A 13,681-nucleotide genomic window follows, 5' to 3' on the forward strand; every position below is an offset into this window, starting at 1 on the left:
TTCTAAAACTGTTCGTAAAAAACGTTCACACGGTCGTAGAACAAATCGCAATCAAAGAAAATTTCGGGCCAATCATACCAATATTTCGGACCTAATTTCTATTTCAAAAACAACGGCAGACATTATCTCTTAACAAAACTCTGTTCGTTACCGGTTAATAAGTTAAATAAAATTTCGGAGGATTGCAACACAATTTCATATAGCAGTCCTAAGTATGAAATTGTTCAAATTATTATGGCATATTGTTATTCTAAATTATTTCCCAAAATTGATCGCCCTGAAGATCATAAAAAAACATTTTATTAAAATTAAGTATGTCAATAAAGGCTTTGATTTTGTAAATATTGCCGGTATATTTAACGACCATTCTGTTAAAGAACAAATTCCTGGATATTTTGACAATACTGAGCTACCTCTTATTTGTTATATTTACAAGAAATCTACCCGGAAATTTGTGTTTAATTATAGTCAATTGTGTAAAGATGTTAATATCAGTGAAAATACACCTACTTCATGTAGTTGCAGTAATTCCGAATATATCTATGGACCCATTTCCCATGTTATAACAGGAGATCTTAACATCGTTCAAGACCGAGAGTTAAAATCATTCCTCAGTAAAGGACCTAAATATCGTCCCCCGTCTATTATTAATTGGAATGAGTGTCGTAATATCATCCACGACTCACTCCATACTTACTGTATGAAATAGATAAAACGAGAAAAAGCTGACAAAAAATCTTTGGACTCTTTTTTTAATTCAGTAATGAAGATAGTTGATATACGTATTCAACATTTTAAAGAACATTTTACTATTAACAATAACCACAATAAACCTATTTCTCGTATCAAACATAAACTAAAAAAACTAGCCAAGGAATTTGTTTTTGTCCCGGCCGATAAAGCTGCTAATAATATTATTATTGTTTGACGTAAATTTTACATTGAGGTTCTGAAAAAGGAAATCACCAATTCACCAACATTCCAACTGACTCCATGTTCAGAAAACGAAATCTGTAACAAACATAAACTTTTAGCCACCGCTTTACAAGCAGAGCCAAATACAATGAGAGTCCCAACTATGTATTGGCTTCCGAAGCTACACAAAACCCCTTATAAATATAGATTTATTTCGTCTTCAAGCCATTGTTCAACTACTAAATTGTCTATTCTTCTTACCAGCACACTTGGTACAATTAAAAACCTGATAATAAATTGTTCAAATAAGGCCTTCGAAAATAGTGGAATAAATTACTTTTGGAGTGTCAAGAACTCGTTGGAAGTACTTGATAAATTGCATGCTTATATTGGTGATTTTGAATCTGTTCAAAGTTTTGATTTTTCTACCCTGTATACCACATTGCCTCACATTCTCATTAAGAAAAAATTCACACACCTAATTAAATGGGCATTCAAAAAATCAGAATGTGAATATATATGTTCAAACTCTTTTAGGTCATTTTTTAGTAGCAATAAATAAAAAACTATGTTAATTGGACATGCTTTGATACTATATATGCCCTTGAATTTTTACTAGATAACATTTTTGTTCGCTTTGGGGATTCCGTATATCGTCAGATTATCGGAATTCCAATGGGGACTAACTGTGCACCACTTATTGCGGACCTGTTTTTGTATTGTTATGAGTTACAATTTATGACAAAAATAAGCAAAGACCCATCGAAACAACATCTGATAAACAAATTTAATAATACTTTTAGATATTTGGATGATATTTTGGCTCTCAATAATGACGACTTCAGTATGTATATTAATGAAATTTATCCTGTTGAACTTACTTTAAATAAAGCTAACACTAACAATGACCACTGCCCTTTTCTCGATCTTGATATCTATATCACTAATGGAAAGCTGAATACTAAAATTTATGATAAAAGGGATGATTTTTCATTTCCTATCGTTAATTATCCGTTTTTAGATGGTGGCGTTCCCTTGTCACCATCTTACGGTGTTTATATATCTCAACTTGTACGATTCGCTCGTGTATGTAACAATGTTTTAGATTTTAACGAGAGAAATTTGTGTATTACTGAAAATTATTACACCAGGGTTTTCGATATCACAAACTAGTCAAAACATTTACTAAATTTTATCATCGGTATAAAGACATCATTCGTAAATATAGCAAAACATGCAGACTTCTTATACGTTCAGGTATTTCACATCCAATTTTTATGGAAATATTCTTTATAAAGCAAACAGGTGTCAGTATTCACCTCAGAAACTTACAAAACCTTTGAATAGACTTATTAAGAAGGGATATAATTACGATACTGTTGTCAAGTCATTAAAGATTGCATATTTTGGCGTTAATATTGAGTCACTGATAAGGTCTTTGCATCGGAACTAAACACATTTATTCTAAAAACAGTTGTTGGCATGACACGGGTTATGTTCTTCTCATATATGTTATGATGGTATGATACTAAACCCCTAACGGGAAGGATTGTGCCTGATGTTCATATGATGAAATCATAATCTTTCAGTCGGTTTAATTGAAGTCTGGAGCTGGCATGTCAGTTAACTGCTAGTAGTCTGTTGTTATTTATGTATTATTGTCATTTTGTTTATTTTCTTTGGTTACATCTTCTGACATCAGACTCGGACTTCTCTTGAACTGAATTTTAATGTGCGTATTGTTATGCGTTTACTTTTCTACATTGGTTAGAGGTATAGGGGGAGGGTTGAGATCTCACAAACATGTTTAACCCCGCCGCATTTTTGCCCCTGTCCCAAGTCAGGAGCCTCTGGCCTTTGTTAGTCTTGTATTATTTTAATTTTAGTTTCTTGTGTACAATTTGGAAATTAGTATGGCGTTCATTATCACTGGACTAGTATATATTTGTTTAGGGGCCAGCTGAAGGACGCCTCCGGGTGCGGGAATTTCTCGCTTCATTGAAGACCTGTTGGCGACCTTCTGCTGTTGATTTTTATTTGGTCGGGTTGTTGTCTCTTTGACACATTCCCCATTTCCATTCTCAATTTTAAATATTTGTTTTTATTTAGAGCTTAACTAAAAAAATACCTCAAGATTTTCTCTGTGCAAATATATATGCATACAAAATAATCACACATAAGGCAGAGACATATCATGTATACACATGTATATGTTTATATGTTTCTCGGCATAAGGTAAGGGAGCTACCATTTGATTTTTATGTGGGGGGGGGGGGGCTATGATGAAAAATGTTGTCCTGCATTTTTTTTTAGCTGTAATCTCTGTCCTGCCTTTTTATTTTTCACTCTGTTCGGTCCTGCCTTTTTTTTTTAGTTTATCCTGACTTTTTTTTACCTAAATTGTCGTCCTGACTTTTTTTTTTGCAAGTGTCTCATCCTGCCTTTTTTTTTTATTACTCAAAACTCCTGTCCTGCCTATTTTTTCAAATTTCAACCTAGCCCCCCCCATAAAAATCAAATGGTAGCTCCCTAAGCGAAATCTAAAATCACGGTTCACTCACGGCATAAAATAAATAAGTACACTTTAGCATAAAGCAAAGTTTGGAATTTGTGTATATGTGGTTGTATTATCAGGGGTCGGAGGACTAAAAAATATATTTTCAGAAGTTTGCCACCCCATTTTCAGTCTTTACTAACTTGAACGACATGGCCGTTGGAATGAATGCTTTTTCACCAAAAACTAACGCATCTGTTACACCAAATGCTCCGCCTTTCTTGATTTCAGAAAGAATTCTAACTTCCTTGAAATAATCAATTGTTAACAGTCAGCTTTAATAACCTGGGAATTTTAATTCGATTAAAAACACTTCAATAGTTCGAAATCTAAACCGGATTTTAGTCAACTTTCTCGGATATTGACCTGTAATTAGTATTGAAGTATTGACAGATGGCGGGAAATATATCTCATTTGTGAGTTACTGAGTAGAAAGTGAACTAAACCAGTTCGTTTAGAGAGGTGCAGGTATGAAATCAAGTCACTGTCACAGATTAAACACAATCATGTTTGTTCAAAATTAGTAAAAATAACTATGAACAGGGAAAATGATAAACATTTTAAAGATTTAAATTTTATGAAACTCAAAAAGACAAAATGTGTAAAATGAGGGACATTTATATATACATGACATGTTATCTAGGTGCTTTAATTATTTGCACTTGTCAAGTTTACTACTCAAAAGTTTTAAACTAAGAGAAAACTGAATAAATTCTCCCATATAAATCATAAATCTACCAAGTTATACATTTACCTGATTAGTGTGCTCAAGGATTTGTATACTAACTATACAAATCTTTGGTGTGCTTATAATATAGGTCAATGGCAATCCAATTGTCAATTGAATAATTTTTTTTCAATTATCTATGTAATTTTGTCTTTAATGTCCAAATAAAATTGATACAATTCAATACATTTGTTTTTAAATAAACCAATTGAGAGCCCATAAGGCAATGATTACATTAGTTTACAATGACATATCAATATATAAAAGTCATGACAGTAGAAACTGTATGGAAAAAAAACCCATTTTGATATTATATTTTAAACTTATCTCCCTTAGAATAGTTATTAGCCCTACATTTGTAATTAAACTAAGCCAGACAAACAACATAAATGTGAATCTTTCTCCAGGAGGACTACATTACATTTTTACTCTAATAGCATCAATAGTAGGCAAGATGCAGGGTTCCCGGGATATTTTTTTAAAGCAACTCGACTGCCAAATGTATGAACGAGCATAGCCACAAGGATCTGAGTTGCATTAATGTCAACAAAATTATGTAGACTCTCTCTGACCTCATCAAGGTCAGTGAAACTGGAGAAGCACATGCTGATGCCGATCATAATAAATTAATTACTTTTTTCCTAGTCCTAGTGACCTACATTTATATTTGTATATGTAAGTAAAATTGAGAATGGCAGGGGCGTAGCTACCCGGAGGCACGACAGCACGTGCATCCACGTCGTTTTCACACAAAAAAAAAAAAAAAAAAAAAGCAGAAGAGAGAGAGAGATGAGTTGGTCAATCGGATTCGGAGGACTGGTGGTGTCTTTTCCGTCTATCCCGGATATAGGTTTGACAACCTAGTTACAAGTGTTGATGAAGCTGTTCATTCAGAAAAATATCGTAGCTCCGAAGTTGCGTGCACATTAATTGATTCGGCATGCAAAAAAAGAAATGGCAAAATAAAAATTTATAAATTGAATGTTAAAGGAAACACCTATGTTGTCACTTTTTTTAATTGATGAAATATCATTAGATAACGACTTTTGGTTTCAAAATATTTTTATTTTTTTTAGATTATGACAAAATCGGAAGGTTACTTGTATCTCGCGTCAAGTTATCAGAAAATCGCTTCTTTGTGCTGTATCTCACGGCTTCATCGTGTTGTAGGAAATATCACAAACGAACAAATCTCAATATTGTCTGAAACATACGAAACTGACCTAGCATGTAATTTTGACGAATTCAATTGGAAGGTCGCTCGATGCCGAACACGTACGCTGGTTTATAACACCTCGCGAGTGCTTACCATGCCAGGATGGCCCTGAGATCAAATGTACAAATGTACGATCAACAATGAACAACGAAAGTTACATAGCATTACCATGATTACTGCATGTTCATCGGCATTTCAGTGTGAATGTTGACAAAGTAATAGAGAAGTTTGTTTCTGCCCAGACCCGAATATCAGATTTTGGACAATTTTGAGTAAATTCTGTATCACAAATATTTGTTGTTTATGTATTACTATATTCAGAAGATTTATTAATAGTTTTACATTCATAAATTTTTATCTACATATAGCTCCTCTTTTAACCGTCCTATGACCGAAAACCGAAAAAAAAAATTCTGCATAATAGGGTCCCAAAATTTTTTCGCCTCGCTACGCTCAGTGGTAGTTGCTTCCACATCGTTTCTTTCTAGCTACGCCCCTGAATGGAAAAGGGGAATGTGCCAAAGAGACAACAACCCGACCATAGAAAAAAACAACAGCAGTAAGGTATTGATTAGTGATTACTTATATTTTTCTATTTTCAGTCTAGAGAACAGAAAAGCTCTTTATCAACAACACTGAAATGGATCCAAGTTTAGAAGAAAAAGGTAATAAATTGAAGAAAAATAAAGAAAGAAATAAAAATTTATAAGCCCAAGAAGAACAAGACTTATTAGTTTGCCACAACTATCACTCCCAGTTGATGTAAGGAACTACAAGTAACCTTACAACCTTCAACAAAAATAAATACTGTACAATGTATAGTCCCCTATAAAAGGCCTGCAAATGTTTGCACCTGTCCTAAGTCTCAGGAATCTGATGAACAGTAGATTTCGTTTGTTTATGTAATTTATACATGTTTCTTGTTTCTCGTTTTTAGCTCACCTGGCCAAGTGAGCTTTTCTCATCACTTGGCGTCCGTCGTCCGTCGTCTGTGAACTTTTACAAAAATCTTTTCCTCTGAAACTACTAGGCCAAATTTAACCAAACATGACCAAAATCATTATTAGGGTATCTAGTTTAAAAATTGTGTCCAGTGACCCGGTCAACCAACCAAGATGGCCACCATGGCTAAAAATAGAACATAGGGTAAAATGCAGTTTTTAGCTTATAACTCAAAAACCAAAGCATTTAGAGCAAATCTGAATGAGGTTAAATGGTTTATCAGGTCAAGATCTATCTGCCCTGAAATTTTCAGATGAATCGGACAACCCGTTGTTAGGTTGCTGCCCCTGAATTGGTAATTTTAAGGAAATTTTGCTGTTTTTGGTTATTATCATGAATATTATTATAGATAGAGAAAAACTGTAAACAGCAAAAATGTTCAGCAAAGTAAGATTTACAAATAAGTCAACATGACCGAAATGGTCAGTTGACCCCTTTAGGAGTTATTGCCCTTTATAGTCAATTTTTAACCATTTTCCGTAAATCTTAGTTATGTTTTACAAAAATATTCTCCTCTGAAACTACTGGGCAAAATTATTCCAAACTTGGCCACAATCATCATTGGGGTATCTAGTTTAAAAATTGTGTCCGGTGACCCGGCCAACCAACAAGATGGCCACCATGGCTAAAAATAGAACAGGGGTAAAATCAGTTTTTGGCTTATAACTCAAAAACCAAAGCATTTAGAGCAAATCTGACATGAGGTTAAATGGTTTATCAGGTCAAGATCTATCTACCCTGAAATTTTCAGATGAATCGGACAACCTATTGTTGGGTTGCTGCCCCTGAAATGGTAATATTAAGGAAATTTCGCTGTTTTTGGTTATTATCTTGAATATTATTATAGATAGAGATAAACTATAAACAGTAATATAATGTACAGCAAAGTAAGACCTAAATAAGTCACCATGACCAAAAAGGTCAATTGACCCCTAAGGAGTTATTGCCCTTTATAGTCCATTTTTAACAATTTAAAATTTGTAAATTTTCACTAACATTATCTACTGTAACTACTGGGCCAAGTTCATTAATTGCAAGCAGCAAGAATGTTCAGTAAAGTAAGATTTACAAACATATCACCATCACAAAAACACAATTTTGTTACGAATCCATCTGTGTCCTTTGTTAAGTATCACATAGACCAAGGTGAGCGACACAGGCTCTTTAGATCCTCTAGTTTTATATAGATTAGACCATTGGTTTTCCCATTTGAATGGTTTTACACTAGTAATTTTGGGGCCCTTTATAGCTTGTTGTTTGGTGTGAGCCAAGGTTCCGTGTTGAAGGTCGTACATTGACCTACAATGGTTTACTTTTTTAAATTGTTATTTGGATGGATGATTGTCTCATTGGCACTCACACCACATCTTCCTATATCTTCTCTTTGCATTCTAATATGAAAAAACATTCAGCCAAGAGAAAAAAGTGGCCTGATTCATGAAAAAATCAATATGGCTGACAAAAACCAATGATAGCTACTGAATTACAAATTACTGAATAATAAAAAAAAAAATGAAAAGATGTGGTATGATTGCAAATGAGACAACTTCTCCACCAGAGACCAAATATGAAAACAGTTCTTTTAAGTACCAATTTTAAATTATGCCTTTGATAAAGCATCATGAAGGTCACTTTTAGATGTTCCCGACTTACAATTTTTCTAAAGGAATGTACACAGACCTTGCTAAAACAAAATAATTAAATATCCATGAAAAATGGTTCCCACAGTAGTGTTTTAAGTGATAAGCAAACGATAAGGTATCATTTATAAAAATAAAGCAACATATACCTTGTATTAAATTAGATATGAACTCAGGTGCTCTATTTACAATGTAGGATACTAGTTTCTGCTCCACTTGTAAATCTGTTGTACTACCAATTTTAAAAGTCAGATAAATCATACCTAGTAATTGGTGATTATATACATGTAGGTTATCACAGAAGAGGATTGTTTATTGTTGCTTGTTTTAAATTTGAAAATAGATAAACCAAATTTGCATGTTATCTTTGTCAGTAATTTATAGAAACTTATATTTTTAATCAATGGTCAAATTGAACAGAAGGTGCAACCCTTCTGTTCAATTTGACCAAATATAAAAATTATAATACAAAATGTATATATGCAATTAGTTTTTTTTCTCAACAAAGGATAAACAAGGCTACAACTGAACAGAAAATAAAGCTTTTTTACAAAAAAAATAAACTCCACACAGTTTTACATCAAAATTACAAATATTATTCATCAATCTTGAATTTTGACTTTTTTAGGATCAAACAACAGTGCAGGTTCTGAAACACCTATGGATACAGCTGAAGGGTCAAGTGACTCCAAAAGTCCTAAACGTAGTAAAAATGATAAGTTGCTAGATTCCGACTCTAGCAGTCCATGGTCAGACTTTCCCAGCTTGAGTGACGATGATTCATCAGAGGAGGAAGACATTGAGGAAGATGAACGCACAAGTCAAATTAAACTGGACAGATTATTCTGGTATCTTTATTCTAGGTTATTGAAAGATAAAAAATGTTTAAATGATATTTACACAGACCTTTTTGCTAGTCCCGGACTTTATGACAAGTTTAAATTCATCAAGAAAATCATGAATGCTTGTGAGTTTGGACCCACCTTTGATACTTTTTGTTTTTCCTTGCCAAGGCCAGATAATATGGAGAACGATTTCAAAAGAGCTGTTCACAGCATGAAAGAGCTCCTTAAAAAGTGTAAAGATGGGTCTGTTACTCCAACTTGTATGAATTCTTTAGATTTTCCTTCGGAGTCATCCAAACAAATGGCAGAAAAATTATTACTGAAGATAAAGAAAAAACTTGAAAAAGAACCAGTTGAACTACCAAAACAAGATAAAGCTCTTAGTGAACAAACAAAGAAGGCTGAACAAATCCTTGATAAGAAGGTCAATGGTACTAAAATGGACGATCCAAAGGACACCAGTTCTAATGCATCAAATACAAGTAAAAAAGAAACCAGTTCCAAAGGTATTACTGCTTCCAAGGAAGACAATACCAGTCAAAAGGCCACCAGTTCTAAGGATCAAGAAAAGAAGGTCAAGGGTTCTAAAATGGATGGTGGTTCCCATGTTGAAAATGATGATCAAAAGGATACCAGTTCTAAAGAAAACGCTACCTCCCAAGCATCAAATACAAGTAAAAAAGAAACCAGTTCCAAAGATAATACTGATTCAAAGGGAGATAATGCCTGTCAAAAGGCCACCAGTTCTCAGAATCAAGAAAAGAAGGTTAATGGTTCTAAAACGAATGCTGGTTTCCATTCTGAAAATGATGATCTAAAGGACATCAGTTCTAAAGAAAAAGCTACATCCAAAGCATCAAATACTGGTAAAAAAGAAACCAGTTCCAAAAGTAATAGTAGTTCCAAGGAAGATAATGCCAGTCAAAAGGCCACCAGTTCTAATGATCAAGCTAAAAAGACACCAGATGATCCAGATGCAGAACATGATCAGAATGAGGAAAGTAAAGACGAAAGCCAGGAGGAGCACAATGATTCTGACTGGGATTATTATGGAAATGAAGAGGAGTTCGACGAACTTACAGAGGATGAAAAAGTAAATAAGATTCTTGGATATAGCTTCCCACATAATATAATTTATTTGCTGTCGGATGGAAAAACAGATATTATACCATCTTGGTGTGGTCAGATACAGGTTCTTGTCAATCCTGTCAGTAAAACATTATCACTATTGATGTATGATTATGTACCATCCTATCCAGATGATATTAGAAGAGAGATATTTAAAGGAATTTCAGCGCCAGTTGTCCGTAGAAACATTTCTAAGGAATTGGAGAAATTTGAATGCTGCAGAATATTAAGAATGGATCTTCCATTAAAAAGTTTAGAAGAAATCTTTGTAGTTCAGCCAAATGACAGTGAGTTTCTGATATATTCAAAATTGACTCCGCCTGCAAAATTTTATCAGAGATTTATCAGTGTCAGTTGCAGGGATCGAAATGATTGGAGTGAAAGGCAACCATTTTTACCTTTTGAAGGTCACTCGTTTTCAGACTGTTCAAGAAAGTATATGCTCATTTTTGGAGGAGAAGTTTCAGAGATGTCAGACATCATGGCACAGATAATTGCATGTAGGCCAGAACAAAAAATCTGTACTGAACCCAAAGAAAAAATTACTATGGTGGATCTAATCAAGAAAATAAATGAAAATGATGACTCAGAGAATTCCAGTACAAACAGAGAGGAGGAGGCTGAGCATCAAAATATGGATGTCAATATAACGCACAGGAACAATTTATTGGACATGTTGATTAAGTATGAGGTTATTACTGAGGATCAGGGTGAAAAAATGAAACAGAAGGTGGAGATGAAACAAAAAAAGCCACGAAATAAGAAGATTAACAATTGTCTTGATGAGCTAGATCTTGACCCATGTTTAAAGGATTATGTCAATTTTGAATGTGAAGATGTCAGCAAATTGGAGAAACACTTAACAAATAAATTAGAAGCTGGAGAATATGGCCATGAAATGGAGAGCTTAATGTTGAAATATCCAGAAAGATACAACTTTGATGATATAACAGTTGCTGAATACCTAAATGCAGAAAAGAAGGAGAAAAGCTATAGGACTCTGTTTTATTCCTTTTGCAGGTCTGCACCAGAACAATGTGACTGCACATGGCATTGTAAGGTATGCAAGCAGTGCCAGGATTGGAGATCTTGGCATTGTTCAAACTGTAACAAGTGTGCATATGGTATATCAAATTCCATATGTGAATATTGTGGATATAAGAGTTGTGGAAAATTCGTTCTTCAGCCTGATTCGTATCACACAGAAAAAATAGAATCATATGAAGGAATGTATACTTGTAATAAAGTAAAAGATGACTGGAATTTAAAGTTGGCCACAGATGATGTCCCGGAATGGACAAAAGAGGTGAAATTTGATGATGAAAGTTCAGGAGACTTCAAGCTGAAAGATTATATAAACAGGGATGACCTTGGAATAGTTAACCTTTGGGCATTGGCTATTGGGTTGTCTGGTAGTGGTCCAAGGAGGCACATTGGTCGTTTCTTCACTGAGTATTTTAGATATCAAATTGCAGAAAATATACCTCTTATTGTGTTACATTAATAAATGTTACGTATCTGTATAGAGACTCAGAGAAAACAATTGAATAGGAGCTGCTTTAAATGTACATTTGTTTTTGGAAAGTGGATATTTTGTTATATTTTCTTAGAATTTTTTGATTTGTGTTCTATAGATTTTTTTGTTATTTACCATTATTTGCTACTACAAAAAAATGTTTTGTATATCAATTTGCTTACTTCTATATATATATTATATATATTCATTACTGTAAGAGTATGTTGATTCATGAATAATTGATATAGTGCTAGGATTTGGTTTAAAAATTGTAAATATTGACTCAAGTAGTGTGAATTTACATCAAATTATTTTATTTCCAAGCTGGAGTTTTGTTGCAATGATGTGGATCATCTACAAGATTAGTTATGAGAAAAATAGTGTTCATTTTTATGTTTGTGCTATTTTGTAAAAATAATATTATTGTTAATGTACATTTAGTTTAGAAATTTTGCTAGAAAATTGAGAATCAGGTTACAGCTAGTGTCTGAGTGTCTGAGTGAAAACTCTTAATTTTTTGTAAATGTAGTCAATACCTAAATAATGTTCAAGAAATTATGTAGCTTTCTGTTATAAGTACAGTTAGTGCTTCAGTTATCTAAAACATACATGTTTTTCCGTTTTGATTTGGTTCTAATTGTACAGTTTGTTTTCCTTTAAAAATTTAGTTTATTATTTTGACATTGAACTTTGACAAACAGGTAGAATATATATAAAGTTGAAGACTTTTGAAAAATTTAATGCTTAAGTAAAATGGTAAATATTTTTTTTTTTATATATAAAGCTAAAATGGCAAAAAAGATTTTTTCAAAATTTCAATACAGTTATAGTGGGTTACTTCCTCTTAAATTAATGATTGTACAAGGAATACACAAACAGTGTTCTGCAAACGGTCCAGAATGATAAATGATTTGCAAAGTGGTTTTACTACCTTGTTACTGAGAGGACTTAACCCACAATTGTAGCTGATATTTCAAAAGTTTACACAATTGTAAATGATATTTCAAAAGTTTACACAAGAAAGAAACCTTAATTGGTTAACAATTTCATTAAAAATAGCTTTATTACCAAAGACATATAAAAATTGTTTTAGTTTCTACCAAGGTTATTGAAATAGGATCATTATGAGTTATAAGTTTTGATTTTATTTGAAAATTTTTTAATAATATACAAATATCTTGTATGCACATGGAATGGTTGTTATACATTTCTGTTGTGAACATAATAAGCTATACATTTGACATGGGGTAGTTTGTTGACATAAAAAAAACTTCACCTTCATTTATCCAGAAAATTGTACATAGAGGTTTTCTTTTTTTGTTATTTATCATTGTTTGAAATAAAAATTCAATGCAAGATTTGATTTTGTTTTCATGAAAGGACAGCATGAGCTTTAATTTACAGTGAAGCTTTCAAATAAACTTGACATTTTAATAATAGTACACATGTTTATTATAATTCAAACATTTTAAATCTGTGTAAAATTAGGGTTTTAACCCAGATTTGACAGTTCACTGTACACGGAAATATAATGGTGCAATCAGGATACGATTTCCTTATGACGCAAATTCTTCATGAACAATACAAAAGTTGATGAAAAATCTTTTAATAGTCTTGGTAAAAAATTCTTTGTCTAGAGATAACTAGATGATTTACGCCATTTTGTGTGGATTAGACAATCCTGTACTTCTTGGAAACAAATAGACATAAGAAGATGTGGTATGAGTGTCAATGAGACAACTCTCAAACTGTAAAAGTATACTATTAAAGGTTTACGTAAAGCCGTCAACATGGAGCCTTGTCTCACACTAAACAGCCAGCTATAAAGGTCCCAAAAAATTACTAGTGTAAAACCATTCAAACAGGAAAACCAACAATCTAATCTATATAAAATTCAGAAACACCTATAACCTTTTATTTGAAACCTAGAGAACCGTTAAAATTTCATATTTTTTATTTGACATGTCTAATAACCAACACCAAAGGGTGTGTTATAATGATTGTAAAACTTTCTAGGTTAAAGGTCAAGGTCAACAAATCTAGTTTATGTTGACAACCTAATCTTCTATGGTTAAGATCATGTCCGCTTTATATCCTGAGAACAGTTATGATTTCGAAGTTTATACTTGACATGTACA

General features: G+C 32.9%; 1 protein-coding gene across 1 annotated transcript; it reads left to right on the forward strand.

The window, feature by feature from the left end:
- The first annotated feature begins 3,820 nt into the window (after positions 1-3,820).
- LOC139504853 (uncharacterized) lies at positions 3,821-12,901 on the forward strand. The gene is made up of 3 exons (XM_071294770.1): positions 3,821-3,937; positions 6,015-6,077; positions 8,683-12,901. The coding sequence occupies exons 2-3, from the start codon at positions 6,053-6,055 to the stop codon at positions 11,529-11,531; spliced, it is 2,874 nt and encodes a 957-aa protein (XP_071150871.1). The 5' UTR covers positions 3,821-3,937; positions 6,015-6,052; the 3' UTR covers positions 11,532-12,901.
- The last annotated feature ends 780 nt before the right edge of the window (positions 12,902-13,681 follow it).

Source organism: Mytilus edulis, unplaced genomic scaffold, assembly GCF_963676685.1.
Source record: "Mytilus edulis unplaced genomic scaffold, xbMytEdul2.2 SCAFFOLD_714, whole genome shotgun sequence".
NCBI classification, from domain to species: domain Eukaryota; kingdom Metazoa; phylum Mollusca; class Bivalvia; order Mytilida; family Mytilidae; genus Mytilus; species Mytilus edulis.